The 27,213-nt window shown below is 38.3% G+C and overlaps 1 protein-coding gene across 1 annotated transcript; it reads right to left on the minus strand.

Annotated features, from left to right (window-relative positions):
- Positions 1–48: 48 nt before the first annotated feature.
- On the minus strand, positions 49–26,957 carry LOC149827471 (RmlC-like jelly roll fold protein). Its single transcript, XM_090019389.1, has 3 exons — positions 26,810–26,957; positions 1,547–1,668; positions 49–667 (listed from the first exon to the last, which is right to left on the minus strand). Exons 1-3 carry the CDS (start codon positions 26,937–26,939, stop codon positions 344–346), a joined length of 576 nt encoding a protein of 191 aa, XP_089875515.1. The 5' UTR covers positions 26,940–26,957; the 3' UTR covers positions 49–343.
- Positions 26,958–27,213: the final 256 nt, after the last annotated feature.

The raw sequence follows: 27,213 nt of genomic DNA on the forward strand, positions 1-27,213 counted from the left end.
GGCTGTTTCTTTTGGTGTATCTGTTCAGAGTTCAGGTGTTCATTCTTGATTCAATGCATTGCCTTGATGCTTTCTGGTCTCTTTGCCTACTGTTATACATTTATCTCATGCTGTAAGTAGGTACACTGAAAAAGCTTAGCTCTTCCTTGCCACCACAGGAAAAAGAAACTCTCTCTCTCTCTCTTATGCGTCAACTAGGTGATGGTAAAATAGGTAGCAGAATTCTGAAAAGTAGAAAAGTACTCTGTAGTACATAATCTGTCTAGCCAGTTTGAATGGTCTCTGGTACTCTTGACTGCATGAAGAACACAACTAAGACATCAACGCCAGGAACTAAACTGACTCAGTCTGCCAACGCAAGATAACGTAAGAATGGTTCAAGCATTGGGGCGAGAGGGAGAAGCTGAGAAAGCTTGGCGAGCCTGAAGTCTTCAAACTGAAATGCAGGAGCGCACGTGCATCCAACCAGAGAGAAGTGGAGCTCAGGGTCCCTCGGTGGACCTATCGTGATAGAACTGCCATCCAGTGCATAATCCTGGACGTCTTTAGTAGGGTATGAACCAAACCAGACGTTGGGAGGCACTGTGTACTGAAGGCAGTGGCCGGCTTCAAGGTCGGGACCCAAAATAGTCAGCTTGAACTTTCCATCTTCGCTTAGCTCAAACACCTTTTCAATGAAAAAACAAACGCATAGCAGTAAGTGAATGCCAAAGGATTAATCACTAATAAGGTTCACGAGTGTATATTTTAGCCCAACCATTCTGGTTGTATCCCCGGTTCATAAGAAAATCTTAATGTGCCAAAAGAGATATCTCTTGGATCTGGCAATCCACGGGGAATGTTGCCTACTGCTTTCTGGACCAGTGTCGGACATGTTAAACCCCTAATCACATGTTGGTTTCATGGTCTAATGACAAGATGTCAAACTGAAACTCGCGCGTGTGTGTGTGTGTGTGTGTGTGTGTGTGTGTGTGTGTGCAGGCGTTTTCAAAGAGCATTCTTTATAACAAATGCAGATGCATGTTTGGGGGCAAGAGTAGAACATTATGTCTTAATTCTATTTGCACATACATGCATGTGTTTGTATGCATGCCTGCGCATGTTTTGCCAGGACATAGGTGCTGTGGATATTTGAGGTCCATTCTTTTGATAGTCAAGCGGGGGGATAAGTGATGTGAAATGATACCAATATAGGGGCACACGTATGGAAACAGCAGATTACATAAGAATGTTTCCGACCTAACTTCCATTCATCTATATAAACCCAGAAGTATGAGCTACCAGGGTAGATGTGCAAGCCAACATTCAAAGTATGTCTTCTAAAATCAATGCTGGGCTGTATGGGAGTAGAATAGAAGATCCCATAACCTCAATGCTCATGATTCTATTAGAACTATTAACGAAAGAGTATTGTAGATCCAGTGGCACCTCGTTATCAAATCTGGAGATGGTTGCAGATGAAAGATAGTATATAATCTTTCTACATTTTAGAAAGGCGGTGGACTTTCAAGGGATCTTGCAAAAGCAAAAAGCAAATCATACTCACCGTGAGTGGTTCTCCCATGTAGAAATGCCACGTTTCAGCACAAGGAATCCGATGGAGATGCGACACACTTCCAGATGGCAACAGGAAATATATAGCTGTACTTATTGGTCTGTCCACCTTGTCTGCAATCTCACAAGAGGAGCCAACTTAGACATTTGTGATTCATCACACACCATAAAGCTCAATAAATGAACCCACAATACTCATAACAGTGTGACAGAAAACGTTTGAGAGCCAGCTAATAGTAGGCATAAGAAAACTAATCAGTCTAAGCTAGTGAAATCTGCTGATGTAACTGTTTTAATTGTCTGTGATGCACACTTTTGAACTCCAATCAAATTTATTCTGCATGTCCTTGCCTCCCTCTCTTGGAATAACAATCAAAATCTGTTCTGCATGTCAAATCTTAAGTATGGTAGGGGATAAGTACGATAATCAGCATATCAGTAAACAAGTTTCCCAAACAAGCGAATCAAATGGGAATCAGCCATGGTTGGGGATTCTGTTCATGAGAATATCATGTCAAGGATCATTGTTTACCAACTGACTTGATGCTTGACTTGTCTCCGATGGGAATAAACTAAGGCCATTAGGGAAGTCTGCAAAGGGGCTCTTAGATATGAATCATATGGCCACAGACTCAAACTTAAAGACTGTTGTACTCTATCTATGTAGGTGTCACTTGGAATGGTTACAAATGATATGACACATATGCAGGTGTTGGAGTCCATTCATGGAATATAGACTTTGTGAAGGTTATATATGATGTGGATCCAACCCAAATTAAAAAAAATGAAGACAAACAGTCCTCAATAGGGTTGGTGTTACTCTAACAGATGACAGAGATCATTAGCAAATCAGTTCCATCACATTATGATTGGCACCTCGGCCCTATCAGATCTGACTAGGGTCGGCACAGGGTCCCACATTTGGACCCTTGATTTTGGGGCAAGCAACACTCTCTCTCTCATACGTCGAGGTTCCCATCTGTATAGAAATATTGGCAAATGATGTGTCTCCACAGTTAGTTCTGGTTAGAAGCCAACTGCTCAGTCATTCCAATGTGCCAAGTGTATTTGATGCCTGAATCCCTTGTTGGATGACGATTAGGTTGTGGTGGTGCTGGACATTGACCAGGTACTTCCGACAGATGCCTCCTTTAATCAGGATGAGATGCCCCAGATTACCCTTTCTGAATTGTTATATCTTTCCTCCTATGTGAATCAATCACTAAGGTCCTCAATGCATTCATGGGACAGGTTGTTCCATGGGACGAGCCATTATCACATAATTAAAAGTCACCTGCCTATTCTTTTCAGATGCCTCAAGGGCCATATTCTTGAAAAGATGAACTGGAAGGCAAGCCTTCTAGTTCATAACTATAACCTTATCTCCAGTGCTCATCAACGGGTCTCCTGATAGGAGATTTACTAGATCAAGTGATATTCACCAAAATGACTGTCAGACTATTTATTTATCATAGTGATGGCATGCTTCTTTAAAAAGGTAGAGCCTGATATAAAACAAGTTGAACTGTATGTGCCACATTGCCTAGATGTTGAGAGGTCATAGCTTCTCCCTGTCTTGCTGATGATGCACTTTTCTTTTGTGATCTAAAGCTTAAGAAAATGTTGTAGAGTTTGAAAAACATGCAGATATAAAGGTGAATACAGCCAAATCTACTGATTCCTATAAATCGAGACCAAGCATCCAGATTATGCTCTCTAATGGGTTTTGGTTCCAGGTAATTGTCCATTCAATTATCTAAAACTTTTTTCATTTCATAAGAAATTAAGGCTGATCATCAGTATGAGTTAAAAAGTTTTAATGATGGAAATTGAAGACTTTCTTATGCTGGTAGGTTATGCTTAATCCAACATGTACTTACTAGTGTGCCCTTGAATTGGCTTTTGTCCCTCAAACTCCACTCAATCATCAAATCTCTTCTAAGATACGTTCATAATTTCTTATGGATTGAAGTAGAGGATAGAAACAACATGACTTTCATAAACTGGGAAGCTGTTTGCAGTCGCAAGTTGGAGACAGGTGCTGGAATAAGAAAACTTGAGAAATTAACAAAGCTACTCTTAACATATTGTGGACAGAACAGCCTCACTAAAGACTCACAATGGACAAACTTCATGAAGAATAAGTACCTAAAGACCAAGAGATTATGGTGGTCCTTTGGTAAGGTGTCTAGAGAGGATCATGGGTTTGGATTTGGGGATGGAAGGGCACATTTCATATCGTTGCATATGGAGGACTCGAGATGCACGCACTGCCAAAATTCTGGACTAAAACATAGATCCGAAAATTCATTTTCAGTGATGTAGATAAGGCTGCTAATGGCACAATTTATCAAAAACAACAGCTTACAATAGAAGAGGATGTCCAAAAGTATAACAATAATTACGAACTAACCAACCTTCTTTCAAGTTGGGTGAGATTGGATAATGTGCAATTTAGTTTATCATGAGATAAGCTTGCTTGGAAAAGAAAAATTGACTGCATCACGAAAAAGGCATTGTGGAGGGTAATGATGAGGAATGTGTAATGAAACAAAAAGAATACAAAAAGTGCTTCTAAGGGCTACAAGAATGCACAAATACAAAAGGGCCACTTATGGGCCAAATACAATCTCTCAAAGGAGATAAACAAATACAAACAAAGGATCACTTATGGGCCTAATACAATCTCCCAAAGGAGATACACAAACACAATCACTTAGAGAGCAACAAAGTAAAATATATATGTTGGATTATATTGAAAATGCTTAGAAAATCATTAAGAAATACATGGGGAAAGATCCCGCCCCTACCAAGCAGTCACTATTACAATCTAAAAACAACCAAAATACCCCTTATGAGTATTTTCTATTACATATATATGTATATATACACATATATATGTATATATACATACTTATTATATGTATGTTAACACTCCCCCTCAAACTTATGGTGTAAAAACCAAAAGTTTGTCAAGGAAAAAGTGAAACCAAGGTGACAGAAGCGCCTTGGAGAAGTCATTCAAATGATATTCTAAGGCAACGTAGGGAAAGATGATAGTTTTCTTCAAAAATTCTTCACGCATATAGTGGCAATCCATTTCGATATGTTTGGTTCAACCATGAAATGCATGGTTGCCAACTATGTATATAACACTTTTATTGTTACAACATAGCTTAGAGGGTGACCGCAAATAAACCTCCATGTCATCAAGTAGTCTTTATAGCCATACAATCTCTGATGTTGTGATTGCCATCACACAATACTCAGTTTCAATAAATGACACCGATACTTTTTGTTGCTTCTTACACTTTCAAGGCATCGTAGAGTTACATAAAAAAAACACATAAGACAATAGTTAAGCATCTATCATTTGGATATCCTCCCCAATCTGAATCAAAGTAAGAAATTAACTCAAGAGGGGAAGAAGACAATAAAACACCCCTACAAACAAAATTTTGTAAATATTTAATGATTTCTATCACAACACTCACGTGAACTATGGTGAGAGAATGTTAGAACTGGCTTTCAGTATGGACTCCATACTGCATGAGCAATATCATGACGGATAATAGTTAAGTCAAGGCACCGATCAATTGGCGATATGGAATAGGATCTTCCAAAGGTGATCCATCATCTTTCTTCATTTTGACATTGATAACTTGTGAAGTATCTACCATTATTTCAACAGTAACCCCGAACCTATCAATAATATCATTAGCAAACTTCATTTGAGTTAGTTTATATCCTCGAAGGGGAATAGACAACCTTGATTCCTAGAAAAAATCTAAGAAAACAAAGATCAGTCATTTCAAAATGTTTTTTGAGAATAACTTTAATATGATCAACTCCCCGTTTATCTTCACTTGTGATAACCATATCATTGACATAAAGAAGTAGAATGACTATTCCTACATCATATTTCTTAATAAAAAAGATTTAAATCCAAGTGTAATCATAACAGAACTAAATACATCATATCAAGCCTTAGGTGCTTGTTTTAAGCTATATAAAGTTTTTCTCAAATGAAGTACCACTCCAGAAGAAATCTCATATCCAAGAGATGAATTCATATAAACTTCTTCTTTTAAATCCCCCATTTAAAAAGGTATTCTTAACATCCATTTGGTATATTTCTCAACCTTTGATAACAACTACATCTATAAGTGTTCTAACGGAGGTCATCCTAGCTACGAGTGCAAAAGTTTCATCATAGTCTATACCGTACTTTTGATAATACCTTTTTGCTACTAATCTAGCTTTGTATCTCTCTAAAGTTTTGTCACTTTTCGTTTTTACTTTGTAGAGCCACATACAACCTATAGTTTTCTTCCAGTTAGGTAAATCTATTGATTCCCAAGTTTTGAATTTTTCAAGTGCCTCTAATTCATCATGCATGACTCTTATTCATTCGAGGTACTTTTTAGCTTGGTTCTAGGTAGCTGGTTCAAAATATGACAGGATTTTAACTAGACAGGCTCTATTCTAGGAAGAAAATGATTCATATAAACCAAATCTATCAGGAGGTCTGAAAATCCTGTCAGATCTTCTAGGTTCACCTAATTGTTGTCTTTCTAAGTTAGAGTAGTTTTCTAAGGCACTAGGTTGTCAGTCATTTTCATGTCTACCATATTGAAATACCATGGAATCAATTTGTTCAAGATTAGCACCATCCTAGATATTGAGTTGAAGTTCTTCGTTACCAACATCACTAACCATGAGACCATCATTACTTTTAGGTAATAGTTCTTCGTTACCAGCTCCAGCTCCAGACGCATTTGATGCTGTCGAGTATATGCGCGATATCCACAAACAGGTCCGAGCCAAACTGGTTGAAAGCTACGAGGCCTACAAAGCTTTCGTAGATCAAAGTCGTCGTGATGTCCAGTTTCAAGTCGGTCAACTCGTCTGGGTCTACTTGCGTCCCAAGCGTTTTTCGGTAGGCACCTATAGCAAATTGAGTCCTAAGAAGTATGGTCCTTTTAAGATCCTTCGGCGACTAGGTGTGAATGCCTACCTCCTTCAGTTGCCCGATGATTGGCATATTTCCCCTATTTTCAATGTGACTGATCTATATGCTTACTATGGAGACAACAAGTCGTCAGAGCCGACTTCTTCCCAACCCGGGGAGAATGATGCATGGCAGGACCCGACTGGATCCATCGGGCTACCCGATCCACCACAAAGGGCAGATGACCAGACCCATGTGTCCGACCCCAGTGCAGGTACGGAGCTGCGACACAGGGAAGTACCCCTGCGCACCTATTCCAGGCGTGGTGCGGTGCAGACATCACAGAGTCAACAGCCAATGGGAGCTGACCCGAATCGTGATTCGGGTGCAGGACTGGACCCGCGACCCGGATCCAGAAATCGTTTTTAAAAGGCCCGCTCCTAGGGTTTCGTGGGCAGAGAAGGTTGAAGAGACTGCAACTTTATTCTTTGTTCTTGCTTATTCCTTTATTTCCCCTTTTCTATTATTGTCAGTTCTTTTTTTTCTTTCTGTTTGTTGTTTTCCCATTAGTTATTGAACTACTATTGAAAATAAAAGAAACAAAAGCCACCGATCTTCTGGTGGGCAGCTATTCAATTTCCCTCGAAGCCGCTGCATCAATTTGTTACTTGGATGAAGCGCGATCAGGCCCTAGTCGCGTACATCACTTCCACATTGTCACAAGAAGTATTGATTTTCATTCTTGATGATTGCACATCTAATGTTTTGTGGGGGGCTTTAACTCAGACCTACTCTCAGATATAAGAAGCTAAAGTGTTGTTTCTTAAACGTGAATTTCAGATGTTAAAAAATGGGGCAATGAGCATTATTGAATTCTTAAATCAAGTCAAAAGCATCACAAATCAATTAGCCATGGTTGGGTATCCAGTGCCAGATAAAGAAAAGGTGCAACAGACACTGAATGCCCTGAGATCAGAGTATTATATTCTTGTTACCTCTTTATTATGCTTGCCTACGTTGCTCAGTTTTGAGGAATTACATGTCAAACTCTTTCAATACGAGATGACTCTGAAAAGCATGTCTGATGCTTTAGCAGGACAATCATCTACACATGAGGTTCTTGCCAGAGGGATGATAGCTGATCATGCACGAGGAGGACATGGCAGGGGCAGGGAAACTCCAATCTAGGGTGGACGTGGGTTACTACCTACACCAAATTCCACTGTCAGTTTTTCAACGAATGTTCCCACATGCTATCAGTGTAACAAACGAGGTCACATCAAAGCCAACTGCTGGTTCAACCCACAAAACTGGAATAGAACGCAAAACAATAGAAATGTTGCTACATCAGGAACTGCAGGTACACTCGGGGCCAGTGATGATGCTAAGGATCTTCTCTTATCTGTGATGGCCAATTTGAATCTGAAATAGAATGATGATGGAATATGGTATGTTGACTCTGGGGCAGCAACTCATGTCACTGGCAATGCAGGTAAGTTCTCTACTTTGACTCCCTATTTTGGTAAATCTAATATTGTAACTGGATATGGGACTCACCACCCTATTTCAAACATAGGCAACGTTCTCATTCCTTTGCCTAAGTCATTTATTCTTTTATATGATGTTGTTCATGCACCAAATATAAAGAAAAATATTGTCTCTGTTTCTAAGCTTGTTGACTCTACCAATTCATCTGTGGAATTTACCCTTACTTTTGTCTTTGTCAAGGATCTTCAAACGAAGGAGATGTTCGCTAAAGAAGAGCGACGTGAAAACATGTATGTCTTCAATGAAGATTCAGCCTACAATGTCCTGAAGCCCAAGTCTGATCATGTCTCTAAAAGCGTCTTAAGCATATCCAAATGTAATAAGTCAGATCTCTGGCATTCTCGTCTTGGTCATTGTAGCTAAGTCTTTATTGAAAAGTTAGTGTCCAATGGTTTTCTTTCAGAGTCTGTTCTACCTTCATTAAAGGATAAAATGTGTCTCAGTTGTCAGGTCTGCAAAAGTCATGTACTTCCTTTTCATCAAATAAATAAAAGAGCCTCAATGCCCTTTGAGATAATATGTTCTGAAGTTTGGGGCCCAGCCCCCAATCCTTCCTCTTCTGGAAATAAATATTATGTATCTTTTATTGACAGTTTCTCTCGTTTTACCTGGATATTCTTTATGAAACACAAATCAGAGGTTTTTCTTATTTTCCGTTACTTTCATGCCTATGTTAAAAATCAATTCTCCCAAAATATTCAAATTCTCCAATGTGATGGAGGTGGTGAGTATTCCTCCAAAGAATTTTTAGATTTTCTCCAAAATAATGAGATACATCGTAGAGTTTCTTGCCCGTACACTCCACAACAAAATGAAATTGTTGAACGTAAACACAGACATATTGTGGAAAGTGTAATGAGTATGATGCATGGTTGTAAGTTGCCCATTAGTCTTTGGACAAAAGCTTTTCACACTGTCACTCATGTGATAAATCGTCTTCCTATGCTTATCCTTGAAAACCAGTCTCCCTATTATGTTCTCTTTGGTGTACACCCTGATTATGATGAGTTACGAGTTTTCGGATGCACATGTTATGTACATATTGACAAATCCATGAGAACTAAATTTCAGGACGAAGCCTCTATGTGCCAATTTGTAGGTTATGCAGATGAACACAAAGGATACAGGTGCTATGACCCTGCCAATAAGAAGATTAGAATTTCCAGAAACGTTGTTTTTGATGAAAATAGTTTTCTGAAAAATAAAGCAAACCACAATCGTGAACACGGTGATGCAGCTGATAATTGGTATGATCCATGGCTCAGTGCTGAACTTATTTCACATGTTGCTAAACATACCACTTTGGCTCTTGAAAGCATATATGATGAGACAGCTTCAGATAAGGTATCAGAAACAGAATGTCTGAGATACAAAGGAAATGTCTATACCAAGAGACCCAGAGAGCAAACAGATACACCTGTTGGAGAACACATGTCATTGTCTAGTAACAGAGAGGCACCAAGAAGATCAGGCAGGATAAGGCACCCTATTGAAAAATGGATGAGTTATGATAACTTCTCTATGGATTTTCATATCTTTCTATCCAAGATTGAAAAACACAAGGAACCACTTGGGTTTTGTCAAGCTGTTCAATCTAACAAATGGATTGAAGCGATGAATGAGAAGATTGAGGCACTTCATGAGTGTCAAACATGGGAGATAGTTGGTCGTCCCCCAGATAAAAATGTTGTTGACTCAAAATGGGTGTATAAGATTAAGTATAAACCGAATGATAGCATTGAACGATACAAGGCATGTCTTGTTGCCAAAGGTTTCACTCAAAAATACGGTCAAGATTATGATGAGACCTTCAGTCCAGTGGTGAAAATGGGAACTATTCGTATTATCCTTGGCTTGACTATTGAACATGGGTGGACCCTTAGTCAGCTTGATGTTAAAAATGCATTTCTTCATGGGGATTTAAAAGAAGTCTACATGTAGCAGCCTCAAGGTTATGCAAAGGGAGACCCAAAATAATATGTATGCAAATTAACCAGAGCATTGTATGGTTTAAAGCAAGCCTCTAGGTCATGGTTTGAAAGCTTCTCCTTAGAGATTCAGAACCACAGTTTCATTCGTTCCCAAGTAGATCATTCTCTATTCATATACAGAGATGGAACCACTATGGTTCTCTTACTTATATATGTTGATGATATAGTGATCACTGGTAATGCTCCAAACCATATTCAACGAATTAAAGCTTTACTAAGTATGCAATTCAAGATGAAAGATCTTGGAGAACTGAGATATTTTCTTGGTGTAGAGGTGGATAGACAAGATGAAAAAATGTCATTAACTCAATACAAATACACTCTTGATCTTCTGGCCAAAGCAGGAATAACAGATTGCAAACTTGTGCCTACACCCAGTGTTGTCAATCAAAAACTCAGTATTTGTGATGGTGAGTTATATCCCGATGCAAGCAAGTATCGCAGTTTAGTGGGCATGTTACAGTACCTTACGTTTACTAGACCAGACATTGTATATTCTGTAAATCAAGTATCTCAGTTCATGCATGAACCAAAGACTGGTCACATGGATGTCATCAAACGTATTTTTCGCTATCTAAAAGGCACGGTGGGTGATGGACTCACATATGTACAATCTTCGTAGGGGACCTAGATGAAAGGAGGTCTGTTTCAGGAAACTGTGTTTTCATTGGAAGCAATCTTATCTCATAGAGTAGCAGAAAACAGAAAGTTGTGGCAAGATCCAACACAGAGGCAGAATATAGATCTATAACAGCTACTACAGCAGAAGTGACCTGGATTAGGCATCTACTTATAGAGATGGGAGAGAGTATCTCAAGTTCAACTCTCATGTGTGATAATAGAAGTGCTATACAAATTGCGTTCAATCCTGTTCATCACAGTCGGATCAAGCATATTAAGATTGACCAACATTTCATCAGACAAAAGGTAGCAGACAAAGACATTGAATCGGTTTATGTGTCTTCAGAAGACCAAGTCGTTGATATGTTCACAAAAGGTCTCACAAGTAACCGTTTTTGGTATCTGAAGAACAAGTTGCACATGGTTCACTCCCATGCACAACTTGAGGGAGGGTATTAGAATATGGATCGGATATGGATCCAGTAGAGGATCCATATGGTTCACGTGTATGTTATATTGTAATGTAATATACATTACTAACACAGGGCAGTTTTGTCCATGTAAAAGAATTGTAAAACCTATTTATCTTAATGATGTTTTAGTGCAGCCACTAAGAATGATTGTGGCTGCCGATTCCCAGAAAAAAAACGACTTCTCTTCTCTCTCCTCTCCCCTTCCATTCCTTCTCGATTTTCAGGACAAAGTCTGCCAATCAAAGGCAGTTTTAACTTTTATCAGGTGTGAGTGCGGAAAAATTGAAAATTTGCCACACAGGGTGAGGTCAAATAATTTTGGGTGCAGTCAACCCGCACCCAGAATTATGTTTGTCCAAAATGGACTCTGTCAATTTTGACCAAGTCCATTTTGGTCCAAAAAAAAAGAAAATGTGTGGGGTGGGGGTATTAGGGCACGACTGCCCCCCCCCCTTCCCTGACTCCTCCTCTTCCTCCTTGACTGCTCCTCCCCATCCTGACTCCTCATGTCTTTCTTCTTCCTTCTCTTCTCTTTCTTCTTCTCCTCCTCCCTTCGCTGCCTCCTCTCTTTCTTCTTCCTTCTCCTCCACCTCCTCTCTTTCTTCTTCTTCCTTCTCTACCCCTCATTGGCACAAGGGTCGAACCTCTGGTGAGATGAACCCAGGCATGCTGGGTTCGACTCTGGTGAACCCAAGCTTGGGTTCACTAGTATGCTTAGGTTGGGTTCACCAAAACCAAACCCAGGTATAACATTGTGTATGATATACTTTTGGTACGCAATTATGCATTGTTTGTTTTTTCTATTAGTATAATTTACTTCTTTTCTGCTTGACTTGTTGAATTATTCCTTGTTTTCTTAATTCACATAGCATAGCCATAATATATTTAGGTTGATTTAATTATGGTGTTATTTTTTATTGACGAGGAATAGCAATTGTAGATGTTAATTTGATTTATTGCATGAATTTATGCATGATGAATTAATGATCTGATAATTGTTTTTATTTCATTAGTGTTAACTTAAAACTATTAAAAATTATATATATATATATATACCCTTCCTGCACTCAAGTTTTTTTAAAGTGTCGCCGCACCCATACCCGTATCCACACACGCATCCGCACCTGTCACATAGGGGTAACTGGGTAATATTATAAATTGTACCATTAATCTGTATAGATATAAACTTATAACACATATAAATGTCAGAATAGCAAGGAAGGTGCCCTTGGCTGAAAGTTGCTTCTTCTCTCTCTTTCACTTCTTTGTTCTTACAGGCTGGTGTTAGGCAGACCCTACCAGTTCAATTACTTGAATAATACAGCTTTAGATACAAACACATCAGGTTACAACTCAATTTCATCTGGATGTTCATGTAAGGAGATATTGCGGAAATATAAAGAGTGCATATAAGCACTTACAACAATGAATAAGAGAGACAATATCACAAGTCCACTAAGGGACAACACAAGCACAAGCCTTTAAGAAGGCAACAATATAAAAAGCCTATTATTGAGAAGAGAGAGATCTCTCAAGAATGAAAAATATACAAGGGGTTCACCCCTATTTATACAAGAGGGAGAGGAGAGAAAGGAAGACCAAGGGCCTCAAAAGGAGAGCCCAAAAGGGGGCTCCCATAGAGTCGTTGGGAGCCCCCCAACGGTCACATTTGTGACCGTTGGGGGCTCCAACGACTCTGTTGGAGCCCCTTTTGGTTCTCAAAAAATACAAAAAACAAAAATAAAAAATAAAAAGAAAAGTTACATTTTATCAAAACTGGAAAATAGCTGTTTTCTAAAACAGCTATGTGAAATTACAAAAATACCCCTATCGGGTATTGATGTAATATATATATATATATATATATATATATATATATATATATATATATATATATATATGTGTGTGTGTGTATATATATATGTATATATGTATATATATATATAAGAGGTACATTTTAACACCCCCCCTCAAACTTTACGGGGCAATGACGGAAAGTTTGCCAAGAAGAAACAGGACGCGAGGAGTCGGAAGAGCTTTAGTGAAGAAGTCCGCCAACTGATATTCTGAAGTGACATATGGTAGAGTAATGGTTCCTCGTAAGAATTCGTCACGAACATAGTGACAATCCATTTCGATATGTTTTGTACGCTCATGGAAGGTATGATTGCTCGCAATATAGATGACACTCTTGTTGTCGCAGCATAATTTTGAGGCTTCGGTAATATCTGTTAAATTATGTAATCAAACTTGTAATTTCGCATATATATTTTATATATATAAGGTAATACATATACATATATATAATATATGTATATGTATTTACCAATTATATATATAAAATATATATATTCCTAGTAAGGGTAGTTTAGGAATTTTACACATATTCTTTTTCAAGAATATGTTTTTGTAATTATTTTCTTTTTTCTTTTTCTTTATTCTTTTTATTTTTCGCATTTAATGCTTGTACTAGCATTGGGAGGGGCCCAACCCACTAGTCGTTGGACCCCTCCAACGGTCACATTTGTGACCGTTGGAGGGGCTCCAACGACTATGTGGAGCCCCTCCCAAGGCCTCCTCCAAGCCCTATATATATGGGCAGCTCCTCTTGTATTTTCTCAAGGGATTTGGGATTATAGCCCAACCTCTTTAGTGTTTATGAAACTTATGGGTGCAAGTGCACATTTGTGATTCGGTGTGTTGTGCTTGTTGTGCACAAGTGTTCTTGGGTGTGTATGTTCACACATTTATTCTTAAGGTTGTTGCGTTATCGACTAAAGTATCTTGTTGAAGATACTTTTACATGGTATCAGAGTCTCGTTGAAGAAGAAGAATTACGATTCGCCTCCTCTTGCATTCCTCGAAAAGCGTGCCTTCAAGTTTCTTGAAATCAAAGGAGATCACCTTCTTCGAGCAATATTTTAGGCTCCTCTCTTGTCAAGAAAGACGTGAAAAGTAATTAAGGTACGTACTATCCCTTGCATTCTTTCCTCTCTAATGGGCGAAAAAGACTCCCATTTCTCCCTTGGGTTTAAGCTTAATGGCTCAAACTATCATGTTTGGGCAGGTAATATGGAAGCTCATATCAAAGGAAAGGGGCTTTGGGGTTACGTTCATGGATCCATACCGGAACCGGAACCCAAAATTACCATTATTGAAGGAGCGGACATTAAGATCCTTGAAGGGGATGAAAGACAAAAGGCTCTTGAAGAGTATTCTAAGAAACATTATGATTGGGAAATGAAGAACTTCAAGATCTAATCTTGGATATTTTCATCCGTTGAGACCAAGATAAACGCCAATATCATCAAATTTAAAAGGGCCTCCGAAGCTTGGGTATATCTTGAGAAAATGTACACCTCAAGAGATCTATCCCACAAGTACTTTCTCCAAAAGAGGGCTTTGACTCTCCAACAAAATGACATGACCATTCGGGAGTACTTTGCCGAATTATCCTCCATTTGGGACGAGCTTGCCATCCTTGAACCTAAATGGAGTAGTGAGGCAATCGAATTAAGGCACAAACAACTTGAAGAAGATCGGTTCTTTAATTTTTTGAATGGCCTTAGACCCAAATTTGAACAAGTTCGGTCCTCTCTTCTCTCCGCCTTCACATCCCCCTCTCTTGAAGATGTTATCACCAAGCTAAGTGGTGAAGAAACCCGTATGGGGATTGGCAAAAATAATCCTAGCATTCTTGTTACTTCCTCTACTCAAGAAGATGGTGAAATGGCTAATGCCGTGTCAAGACCGGGAAATAACATGAGGACCTATAGACCTCCTCATTTCAAGAATCAAGGTCAAGGAGGAAATGATCGGTATGGTAAAAGAGACTATAGCAAAGTGACTTGCTATCATTGTAAAGAACCCGGACATATCAAACCTTTGTGTCCTAAATGGAAGAAATTGATTGCAACGGCTATGGCATCTCAAGTTGAAGAACGCCCTTCCTCATCAAGTGAGTCTTTTTCTCTTCAACAAATCGTAGAAGCTCTACAACCTCTTCTCAAGGGAGGCACTTCCGGAGCCATTATGTCATCTCCTTCCCTTGGTAAGACATCTTGGCTTTTAGATTCCGGGGCATCCTTTCACATGACCCCTAGCTATTGCTCTCTTTCAAATTTTTCTAAAAACTCTTTTCCATCCTTTGTACCAACCGCGGACGGAACATCTCTTGAGATTAAAGGAATAGGGAATTTTGAAAAACAAGACTTCTTTGTTCCAAAAATTCGTTTTATCCCAAACCTTAACCTAAATCTTCTTTCCGTTTCCCAACTCTCGGACCATGGTTGCGATATAAAATTTTCTTCTAATAAGTGTTGGATACAGGATCGCCAGTCCGGGAGATTGATTGGGGAAGGCTCTAGAAGAGGAGACCTCTACTACGTTGATTTTCTTCAAGTTCCCAAGAGTCAATTTTGCAATGTCGTTCAAAACAAAGATATTCATGTATGGCATAAGAGATTGGGTCATCCCAATATAGTTAAAATCTCCTATTTGCCTTTTGTTAAACATCTTTGTAAAAGTGATTTTTTGTGTAATGAATGCATTCTTGGGAAAATGAAATGTTTGCCTTTTCCTCAAAGATCCATGTTTACGACAAAACCATTTGAAATTGTCCATTCCGATGTATGGGAACCGGCTCCGGTAATGTCAAAAGGAGGATTTTCATATTATGTGATCTTTGTGGATGACTATACTAGGTTTTGTTGGATCTATTTCCTTAAACATAAACATGAAGTTTTTTCAACTTTTAAGAATTTTCACATGATGATTTCAAATCAATTCAATGGATGTTTGAAAATCTTTAGGTCTGACTCTGGAGGAGAATACCTCTCAAATGAATTTAAAAGTTATCTTGAAAATTTTGGTATTCTTCACCAAAAATCTTGTCCGAAAACCCCTCAACAAAATGGGTTAGCCGAACGAAAGCACAGACACATCATTGAAACAACTAGGACTTTGCTCATTTCTCAAAACATTCCAAAAAATCTTTGGGCTGAGGCAGCCCTTACTTCTGTCTATCTCATAAACCGACTCCCATCGAAAAATTTAAACAAAATTTCCCCTTTTGAAAAACTGTATGATAAGGAACCTGATTATAGCAGGTTAAGGGTCTTTGGGTGTAAATGTTTTGTTCTCACTGATAAGAATGACAAACTTTCTCCTAAAGCCATTCCTTGTGCCTTTCTTAGCTATTCTGAAACCCAAAAAGGGTTTCGTTGTTATGATATCAAAAGTGATAAATTGTATGTTTCCAAAAACGTAAGTTTCTTGGAAAATATTAGTGGATTTGAACGTTGTGACCCCCATAATGAAAATATGGATTATTTTTTTTTATTTGATTTACTAAACAAGGACGATGACACTAGTGATAATGAGTCAGATCAAAGTAACACAAATGAATTTGAAACCGAGGAAAACATCTCCTTACCACCTTCGTCACATCAACCTATTGAATTACCTAGAGACCCTATCACCTACTCTCATAGAGATCAAAACAACTTTAGGAGTGCTCTTGACAGATATAATGATGCCAGTTCCAGTACCTCTCAGAATGAAGTGATCCCTCGTAGAACTGAGAGAAGTAGAAGGCCTCCTTCTAGGTTCATTTCCTATGACTCTTTTTCACCAAGATATAGAGTCTGCCTTAGTGCCATCCACTCTTATACCGAACCAAGAAATTTTGAAGAAGCACGAAAGTCCCCTGAATGGATTAATGCCATGGACAATGAACTTGAGGCCCTGAGAAGAGCCAAAACCTGGGAATTTCAAAATCTTCCTAAAGGCAAGAAAACAATAGGGTGCCGATGGGTTTTTAAAGTAAAAACTAAAAGTGATGGATCCCTTGAAAGGTACAAAGCTCGCTTGGTTGCAAAAGGATATAGTCAAGAATATGGTATTGACTATGAAGAAACTTTTGCTCCTGTAGCTCGTATGGTCACCGTTCGATGTCTTATAACCGTTGCCTCTATCAACAAATGGAACATCTATCAAATGGATGTGAAAAATGCCTTTTTAAATGGCGACTTAAGCGAAGAAGTTTACATGGATGCTCCTCCTGGAATGGAGACTCCTAAGGGAAAGGTGCTTCGTCTTCAAAAAGCACTCTATGGTCTAAAGCAAGCCCCCAAGGCTTGGTATGATAGATTTAACTCTGTTATGATTGAAAATGGTTTTTCCTCTTGCTTTACTGACACTGCTCTATTTATTAGAAAATCCAATGCAGGGATTGTAATTTTACTTCTGTATGTTGATGACATGCTCATCACTGGGAGTGATTCTAACGGGGTTAAGAGTATAAAATCTATCTTAAAAGATAAATTTGAAATGTCTGACTTGGGTTTTCTGACTTATTTTTTGGGAATTGAAGTAGCATACTCTCTTAGAGGATATTTCTTATCTCAAACTAAGCTTGCTTCTGAGATCATTGACAGGTCAGGTATTACAGATGAAAAGCTTTGTGAAACTCCTGCGGTTGTAGGAGCAAAGATGAAAATTGATGATGGGGTTCCCCTTTTGGATCCGACACCCTACAGACAACTTGTAGGATCTTTGATGTATCTGAGTATTACCAGACCAGATATATCCCATGCAGTCCATACTGCAAGTCAGTTCCAGCATGCGCCTACATCCGTTCACATGAGTGCCATCTTACGGGTCGTAAGATACATAAAGGGTACTCTAAATAAGGGAGTTTTTCTGTCCTCTTCTTCTGACTTAAAATTGATTGCTTATACTGACTCAGATTGGGGAGGTGACCCAAATAACCGTCACTCCACCACTGGTTTTTGTGTGTTCTTAGGAGACTCACTAATCTCGTGGAGATGCAAGAAACAACAAAAGGTGTCGCTCTCCTCAACCGAAGCTGAATACCGGGCCATGGCAACTACTACCATGGAGATTGTTTGGATTCACCAACTGCTAGAAGACATGGGGATCAAAATTGAAGGACCCACCAAGCTATGCTGCGACAACAAGAGTGCAATCTACATTGCAAAGAATCACACCTTTCATGAGCGGACTAAACACATTGAAATGGACTGTCACTATGTTCGTGAAGCATATCTCCGAGGAGTTATTGATCTTCCCTATGTCACGTCCGAATATCAGTTGGCAGACTTCTTTACTAAAGCCCTGTGCGCCCCACGATTCAACTTTCTTCTTGGCAAACTTTCGGTCATCTTGCCCTAAGTTTGAGGGGGGTGTTAAATTATGTAATCAAACTTGTAATTTCGCATATATATTTTATATATATAAGGTAATACATATACATATATATAATATATGTATATGTATTTACCAATTATATATATAAAATATATATATTCCTAGTAAGGATAGTTTAGGAATTTTACACATATTCTTTTTCAAGAATATGTTTTTGTAATTATTTTCTTTTTTCTTTTTCTTTATTCTTTTTATTTTTCGCATTTAATGCTTGTACTAGCATTGGGAGGGGCCCAACCCACTAGTCGTTGGACCCCTCCAACGGTCACATTTGTGACCGTTGGAGGGGCTCCAACGACTATGTGGAGCCCCTCCCAAGGCCTCCTCCAAGCCCTATATATATGGGCAGCTCCTCTTGTATTTTCTCAAGGGATTTGGGATTATAGCCCAACCTCTTTAGTGTTTATGAAACTTATGGGTGCAAGTGCACATTTGTGATTCGGTGTGTTGTGCTTGTTGTGCACAAGTGTTCTTGGGTGTGTATGTTCACACATTTATTCTTAAGGTTGTTGCGTTATCGACTAAAGTATCTTGTTGAAGATACTTTTACAATATCAACCCCCATGTCTTTAAGCAGACTGCGAAGCCATACAAGTTTCATTGTCGTGGTTGTCATAGCCCGATACTCAGCTTCAGTGGATGATAGTGAAACTTTCTGGTGCTTCTTGCATCGCCAGACAATCAAAGAGTCCCCTAAAAAGACACAAAAACCAGTAGTTGAGACTCGATCATTGGGATTACCTCCCCAATCTGCATTAGTATAAGCAAGAAGATTCAAGGAAGAAGAGGAGGATAGAAATAACCCTTTATTGATGGTATTCCGAATGTAGCGAATGATTCGGAGAACAGCACTCATATGCACAGTGGTAGGAGCATGCTGAAATTGGCTAACTGAATGAACCGCATGGGCGATATCTGGTCTGGTGATAGTTAAATAGGTGAGAGACCCAACGAGTTGTCTGTAGGGTGTAGGGTCTTCCAGAGGAACCCCATCCTTCAACCGTAATTTGGCATTAATAACCTCGAGAGTCTCTACTTTCTTGTCATCAGAAATCTCAGACTTAGAACAGATATCTGCAGCAAGCTTCATCTGTGACAAAATATATCCTCGAGAAGAATATGCAACTTCAATTCCTAGAAAATATCTAAGAAAACCTAAATCAGACATATCAAAATTATTTTTTAACATATTTTTAACATCAATAATACTATTTTGATCATTCCCAATGATAATCATATCATCAACATAAAGCAACAATATTACGATACTAGTACCTACATTTTTGACAAAAAGAGCAGTGTCAGTATAACAAGAGTGAAATCCTAATTTTATCATGATATCACTGAAACGATCATACCAAGCCTTAGGAGCTTGTTTAAGGCCATACAATGCCTTCAAAAGCCGAAATGTTTGACCTTGCTTAATATTAATTCCGGGTGGCGGATCCATGTAAACTTCTTCACTTAAACTTTCATTTAAAAAAACATTTTTTACGTCAAGTTGATAAATAGGCCATTTTTTGGTTGATGCGACAACTATTAGGGTCCTAACACTAGTCATTCGAGCTACGGGAGCGAATGTTTCTTCATAATCAATGCCATATTCTTGGGAGTATCCCTTAGCGACTAATCTAGCTTTATATCGTTCCAAAGAGCCATCGCTTTTAGTTTTAACTTTGAAGACCCATCGACACCCAATAGGTTTTTTGTGTGAGGGTAGATTAACTATTTCCCAAGTATTAGCCTTTTTTAATGCATTTAGTTCAACTTGCATTGCTTCAACCCAATGTGGTATAGATTTAGCTTGATTATAGTGAGTGGGTTCAAAATAAGAATGTAGGGTTATTAAACACGCCCGATAGTTGGGGGTTAAGGAATCATAGAATACAAACCTATTTGGGGGTATTGATATTCTAGAAGAATGTCTAACTTGAGGTTCCTCAGAAGATTCAGAAATTTGAGAATATTTTTTGAGGGCACTAATAGGATTTTTTTGATTTCTTCCTGAGTAAACATTTATATTTGTATCACTATCATTTGAGGGTGTTATATCAAGATGGGACACCTCACGTGTATCTTCTATGTTTTCAAGAAAATCTTCTTGTATGTCATCGATAAGATCATGTAAGAATATGTAATCAATTTCATTTGTTTCTTCTATTTTATCAAAACCGTTCTCTTCTTCTAGAAATGTTACATCTTTTGAAACATATAGTTTATCATTCTTAAAATCATAACATTTATACCCTTTTTTATTTTCACCATATCCTAAAAATACACATTCAATTGCTTTTGGAGACAACTTATCTCTTTTATGTAATAGGACAAAACATTTGCAACCAAAAATACGAAGACGATTGAAATCGGGTGAAATTTTAAAGAGCTTTTCATAGGGAGAAGCATTTTTTAATTTGGAAGAAGGCATTCTATTGATTAGATAAGTGGAAGTTAGAACGGCTTCGGCCCAAAACTTCTTTGGAATATTCCTAGAAACAAGTAATGTTCTAGCGGTTTCTATAATGTGCCTATGTTTCCTTTCCGCTAGGCCATTTTGTTGAGGAGTCCTAGGACATGACCTTTGATGGAAAATCCCATTTTGGGTTAGATAGTTTTGAAATTCATGAGATAAGTATTCGCCACCGGAATCGGATCTTAAAATAGATATATCATTTTGGAATTGATTTTGAATCTTTTTATGAAAATCTTTAAAGAAAGTGAATACTTCCGATTTATGACTAAGAAAGTAAATCCAAACATACCGAGTAAAGTCATCAATAAAAGTAACATAATACGAATAGCCCCCTTTAGACATAAACGGAGAAAGCCCCCAAACATCCAAATGCACAAATTCAAAAGGTCTTGATGAAAGAAAAGTTCTAGTTGGAAATGGAATAGACTTCATTTTTCCAAAAATGCAATCTTTGCAATTAATTTCTTTTTCCTTACAAAATTTGTTTCCAAAAGGAAAGAGTTTTAGAATAACTTGGATGACCAAGTCTTTTATGCCAAGTTTCCATATTTTTTTCTTGGACATAAGAACAAAAATGATTTGAAGGGAGATCGAGATGGTCCATATAATAGAGGTCTCCCTTTCCAATCCGCTTCCCGGACCGGAGATCCTGCACAAAGCAACCATTAGATGAAAAAGATATTTCACATCCATGGTCGGCAATTTGAGAGACCGAAAAAAGGTTTAGATTTAGTTTGGGAACAACTCTTACTTTTGGAACACAAAATTTTTGGGAATCTTTAAAAGAGCCAATACTTGAAATTTTTAAAAAGGTTCCATCGGCCGTAGAGACACAAGAGTCCTTTGAATTGATGCAAACATCAATAAGTGCATTTTCATGGGGGGTCATATGAAAAGAGGCTCCGGAGTCAAGGATCCAAGAATACGTACCGGGTGATGATGTCGAAGCAATAGCCGCACCCGATGTGGAGGAAGAAACTTTTAGAATTTGTTGGAGTGCCATAGATATTTGTCCAAGAGTTTCTTTGAGATCATTGTTCTTGCCTTCATCTTCTTTGGTGGTAGTTTCTTCAAGAGAGGCCACCTTAGGCTTGAAAGTTCCATTAAGCTTTGGGCAAGCGGGTTTAATGTGACCCGGCTCATAGCAATGATGACAAACAATCATTTTTCTTCCTTCATTGTAGTTTCCTTGTTTCCCAAAATGAAGAGGTTTATAGGTTCTAACATTGTTACCCGGTTTTGATACGGCAAGTACTTCATCAACATGTTTACTCATGCCAAGCCTTGTCTCCTCTTGAGTGATTTCGGCAATAGCATCCTCAATAGGAAGAAAAATAGATCTATGGAGAAGTGAGGATCTCACTTGCTCAAATTCGGGACGTAGCCCAAAAAGGAATTGAAACAATCGTTCTTGTTCCATTTGTTTTTGTCTTAAATCAATATCTTCCATAGAAACCCATTTTGGCTCCAAAAGAGCCAATTCATCCCATAGTGGGTTTAGGGCACTATAATAGTCTTGAATGCTAGAATCACCTTGTTTGGTGGTTCTAATCTTTTCTTGCAAGAAATATGCTCTTGCAAGATCATTTTGGGTATACATACCCTTCATAAAGGACCAAGCCTCATTGGCTCTACGAAATTTAGCTATGTTAGCACATACCTTAAGCTCAACATTGTTCATAAACCACGCAAGGATTTTTGCGTGATTGCTTTCCCAATCTTCCACTTCTTTTTGATGATTTTCAATGGCCTTGAGGCGAGCATCTCCTTCAAGAGCCTTTTCTTGACCTTCTTCGTCCTTTGTGAGCATAAGCTTAGGTTCCAGAACGGTCCCCATGACAAAACCCCAAAGTTTCTTACCTTTGAGGTTATTTTCCATTGCCGATGCCCACATCATATCATTCTTTCCATTGCGCTTGAAGGATAAGTCAATCTTTGCCTCCATGATGTTGCCAAGAAGTGAGAAGAGGTCCACCAAATATGAAATACACGAACCACACCTTTCCTTCAAGAATTGAGTGGCTCTGATATCATGTAAGGAGATATTGCGGAAATATAAAAAGTGCTTATAAGCACTTACAACAATGAATAAAAGAGACAATATCACAAGTCCACTAAGGGACAACACAAGCACAAGCCTTTAAGAAGGCAACAATATAAAAAGCCTCTTATTGAGAAGAGAGAGATCTCTCAAGAATGAAAAATATACAAGGGGTTCACCTCTATTTATACAAGAGGGAGAGGAGAGAAAGGAAGGCCAAGGGCCTCAAAAGGAGAGCCCAAAAGGGGGCTCCCATAGAGTCGTTGGGAGCCCCCAACGGTCACATTTGTGACCGTTGGGGGCTCCAACGACTCTATGGTTGGAGCCCCTTTTGGTTCTCAAAAAATACAAAAAACAAAAATAAAAAAGAAAAAGAAAAGTTACATTTTATCAAAACTGGAAAATAGCTGTTTTCTAAAACAGCTATGTGAAATTACAAAAATACCCCTATCGGGTATTGATGTAATATATATATATATATATATATATATATATATATATATATATATATATATATATATATATATATATATATATATATATATATATATATATATAAGAGGTACATTTTAACAGTTCATCTTTACAAGACCTTTCCCGGCCCAAAATAGATAACTGAGCTAAACCCCTAGCAAGAAATTACAGGTCTTCATTACAAGACAAAAACAAATATGTTCAAATTGGTAGACAAAATCAATAAATTCTTTATTGATTAAGCCTGGCTGTCTGCGTCCCTACACAAGATCTTGCCTAGATTATTCAATCTTAGTCTTACTTGGTTGATTCAAATCTTCTAATCTATAATGCCATCAGTCCCATTATCTTTTATCACTTCCTGTCATGTTTTTTACCAACCAGCACACAAGACCAGTGTGATCTCGAATCATAAATTCAATCCTCCCTTGTTCTGAGAAAAGGCTATATATCTTGACTTTAACCTATAAATTCTGGAGGATACCATCTCTTAGCACAACCCCGATTAGAAATGATAGGGTGCTCACAGTTGCTGAAGATCATGTGCTCCCTTACCTAAGGAGGCAAAAATACCAGTTAGCTGTTGAATTAGCATTCTCAAGTGCTTCCATATCACACAAACTCCATAATCTCCAAATAATAATCTGAAACGTAATAATCCAGCGACAATCCACCACCCAAGATGAGAGGTATTTCTTCTACAAAAGCCAATGCATCCTTGATACCAGCCTTGGAGTTTGTCATCTCTGAGAAGATCACTCACCCTCTTCCACACCTGGTTACTAACAGTGCGTCAAAAGAAAAAGTGTGCTTCTTTGTGGCAAAAAAAAATACAAATGCTAGGGAATACAAACTGAAGGTCTTTTAATCTCTTATAAATACACATCAGGAAATAGCAAACCTCAATGTCAGTGCAGTTCTAGGAATGTGTTTTTTATGCACCAAAAGAGCCTGCTACAATTAACTTGAAGCCCCTTCTCTCGTGCTGCATCCCAAGCCAAGCATAAAGGGAATGTATTATCCTTGGACCATCTGAGTTGATCTTCCTATATTAGATCCCACATCTGGTCTGCTATAATCTCCCTCACCTCTTGTGGTACATGCATAAAGCTATCAACAAGGACACATCTTAGACATTGAGATTTGTCCAGCATTTCAGAACTAGCAACGTTAAAGAGGTTATCATATAGCTGGAAATTCACTTGATGGTTAAAAAGATGAGCAGAGTACTGGCCTGCCCAAGGATCAAATAAAAATTTTCAATCTTCGAGATGTCATCTAGCTTCCATTTGACACTCTCATTGACTGCTCACATACCTGGTCTTATATTTCCCAAGCCCATGTCTGATGAGGTGCTTTAATTATTAACCAAATTGGATTGATCTTTGAGTTATTTGGCTTTAATTTGGTTAGAGAAAATGTTTAAGCTAGTTACACGCAGCATTTACCTCATTCAATCTTGGCATCAACTCCCCTTAATCCTCCTTGAGCCAATTAGTTTTAGAAAAACCAGAGTCCACAAACTTCATTACTTAGAAAAAACAAATTATACCTCTTCTTGGAGTCATGATGTCTTAGACCATCTTGACGGAACCATTCCTGAATCTGCTGAACATTCCAATATGGCTGAATTTAAAAAGGAAGTGGCAGCCAAAGTTTGCCGGTCCTCAATCCCCAGTACACAGCTTGGAAAAAGGATGATAGGCTGTGGTTGTTTACATAATAACAATACTTTCGAAAGAAGTTCTGTTGTAGGTGCCTCCTGGAGTCTCCACTATGAATCTGTGGAACACTCTTGATAGATGGTTCGAGCAGACCTTTACAGAAAAGGTCTAGAAAGTGAAGAAGAATTGGAAATATCAGGAGAGGATCTTTTTCCATCATGGTCTACATGAATCAACATATCAGTTGGTCGCACTTGGTTCTCTGATTAGAGTTGATGACATATTGATTCAGACATTGAAAGGCTTGATTGACAAGTCCATGAGGTTTCACAGTTATGTCCATTGTGAGAATGCCTTGTCCACTAGATTAGGAGAGCTTTTTCCAAGAAACTGGTTAATCCGCTATGATGACCAGGTCTAGTGCTGAGTGGGATTGACTTGATAACTAGGCCGACTTGCTGAGTTTTAAAACTACTGTGTGCTTAGGCTAGGGTAGTTGCATAATGAGTCTTTAAACATCCAGTTTGCACCACAATATGAGGGCAAAACTATCTTAGAGGCATTGCTGCTGCCATGTGCCCTCAATCTGAGTTGGTGATTTCTTGTCAACCCACAATTTTTTTCCAACATATTTCTCTTCAGCTTGAATAAAAATTGAGAACTAGGTTTCCTAGTTGTTGACACACAAATAACACCCCTCTGCTGAACCGAAGCTGCAGATGCAAATATTTTATAGAACTATTTTAGAAATTCAATAGGCAGTTATTTTCTATGTTTATGCCCTTCACCAAATACATTTAGAATAGAATTCAAAACTCTTGAAAGCCAATGGAGACGAGTTTGATATTCATTTTTGGAATAAGAGAACCATTTTGCCAAAGACAAGGACTGAAGAGAAGAATACATGGATCCTTATCCAAAAATTCAGAAAACACCATAGAAATGTCCAAAGACCAGATGAAGTTGCTACATAAGATACTGAAAATGCATGAGATCTATAATAATTATCACATGCTTCTTCCATGATGGATCTAGAAAAGGATGGGGTGCAAACCAGCTTTATACGATAGACAGCTGCATGATTTCTTTGATTCAATGCAGCACCATGATATGTATCATATACCAGAACATCCACAACTGTTTCTACTTTAGAAATTACATCCTCACCACATATGAACGAATACGCCAGAAGTTCAAATTTAAAGCAACAACAAGACCGTGATGAACAACCAAAGGGTTGACACAAATCGATCCAAAATGATAATAAACATCTAGAATAAATGGAGAAGTAGATCAAGCAATAATGATTATGAGAGCAGCACACGCGAATGAAATTTACCAAATAATTATTGTAATGAAAACAGAATAGGTACATACATACAAATAAAACTTACCAAATAACTATCATAATGGAAATAGAGTAGGTGCATACATACAAATGAAACTTACCAATTAGCCATTGTAATGAAAATGTATTAGGATTCAGCCCCTAATGCCGCAGCACATGCAAAGACTAATTTTCACACAAACAAGGAGATGAAGAACAACTTTCAGTTTAAATGACAAAGTTGCTGATAAGTCCAAAATGAACTTCATGAGCTAGAAAAAAATGATTAAAATAAGAAACACCAAGGTGGCTTTTTGAAACCATAGTATACAAATGACTCCAATTCAACTGTTCTACCTCAAACTTTGCAACCAAACAACAAAGGAATCCCATAAAATTGGTGTAACTCCATCAACAAGACTACCAAGAAAGCTAAAGACGAGAGAGAGAGAGAGAGATTCTCACATTGAGGTGGGAGGTGGGAGGTGTGGAGCTGTATCGAAGAATCCCGGAATGTCTCTGCAAAGTAGCCACCCTCTGGATGAGGCTGCAGATGCAGAAGAGATGCGATCTCCGAAGCCCTCTTTGATCCCATACTCTCTCTCTCTCTCTCTCCTGCAGGTTCGGTGTGATGCCACTTTTAACTAGGGGTGCACATGGATGTGGCATGACAGCAAGAGTCTCAACGGGTCGGATCTTCATTGGACTTGGATCCGACTCTGGGATGCTGGTACGGTGGTACCATAGGAAAAACCATACTTGGTTCCCAAAAGAGTTATATAAACCATACCCAATCCATACCCGGTAAAAAGATATTCTTTATGTCATTTACATTAAGAAAATATGGATCTTAATCGAAACTCAGGTTA

The sequence above is a fragment of the Nuphar pumila genome, chromosome 10 (assembly GCF_984573655.1).
Source record: "Nuphar pumila chromosome 10, dmNupPumi1.hap1.1, whole genome shotgun sequence".
In the NCBI taxonomy this organism is placed as follows: domain Eukaryota; kingdom Viridiplantae; phylum Streptophyta; class Magnoliopsida; order Nymphaeales; family Nymphaeaceae; genus Nuphar; species Nuphar pumila.

Excerpts from the sequence above, each read along its gene's own strand:
- LOC149827471 (XM_090019389.1), bottom strand. The coding sequence starts at position 26,939 with ATGGGATCAAAGAGGGCTTCGGAGATCGCATCTCTTCTGCATCTGCAG. Across the intron at positions 1,669-26,809 it reads CTCCCACCTCCCACCTCAAT|ACAAGGTGGACAGACCAATA; the intron begins GTGAGAATCTCT and ends GTGAGATTGCAG. Across the intron at positions 668-1,546 it reads ACATGGGAGAACCACTCACG|GTGTTTGAGCTAAGCGAAGA; the intron begins GTGAGTATGATT and ends TTCATTGAAAAG.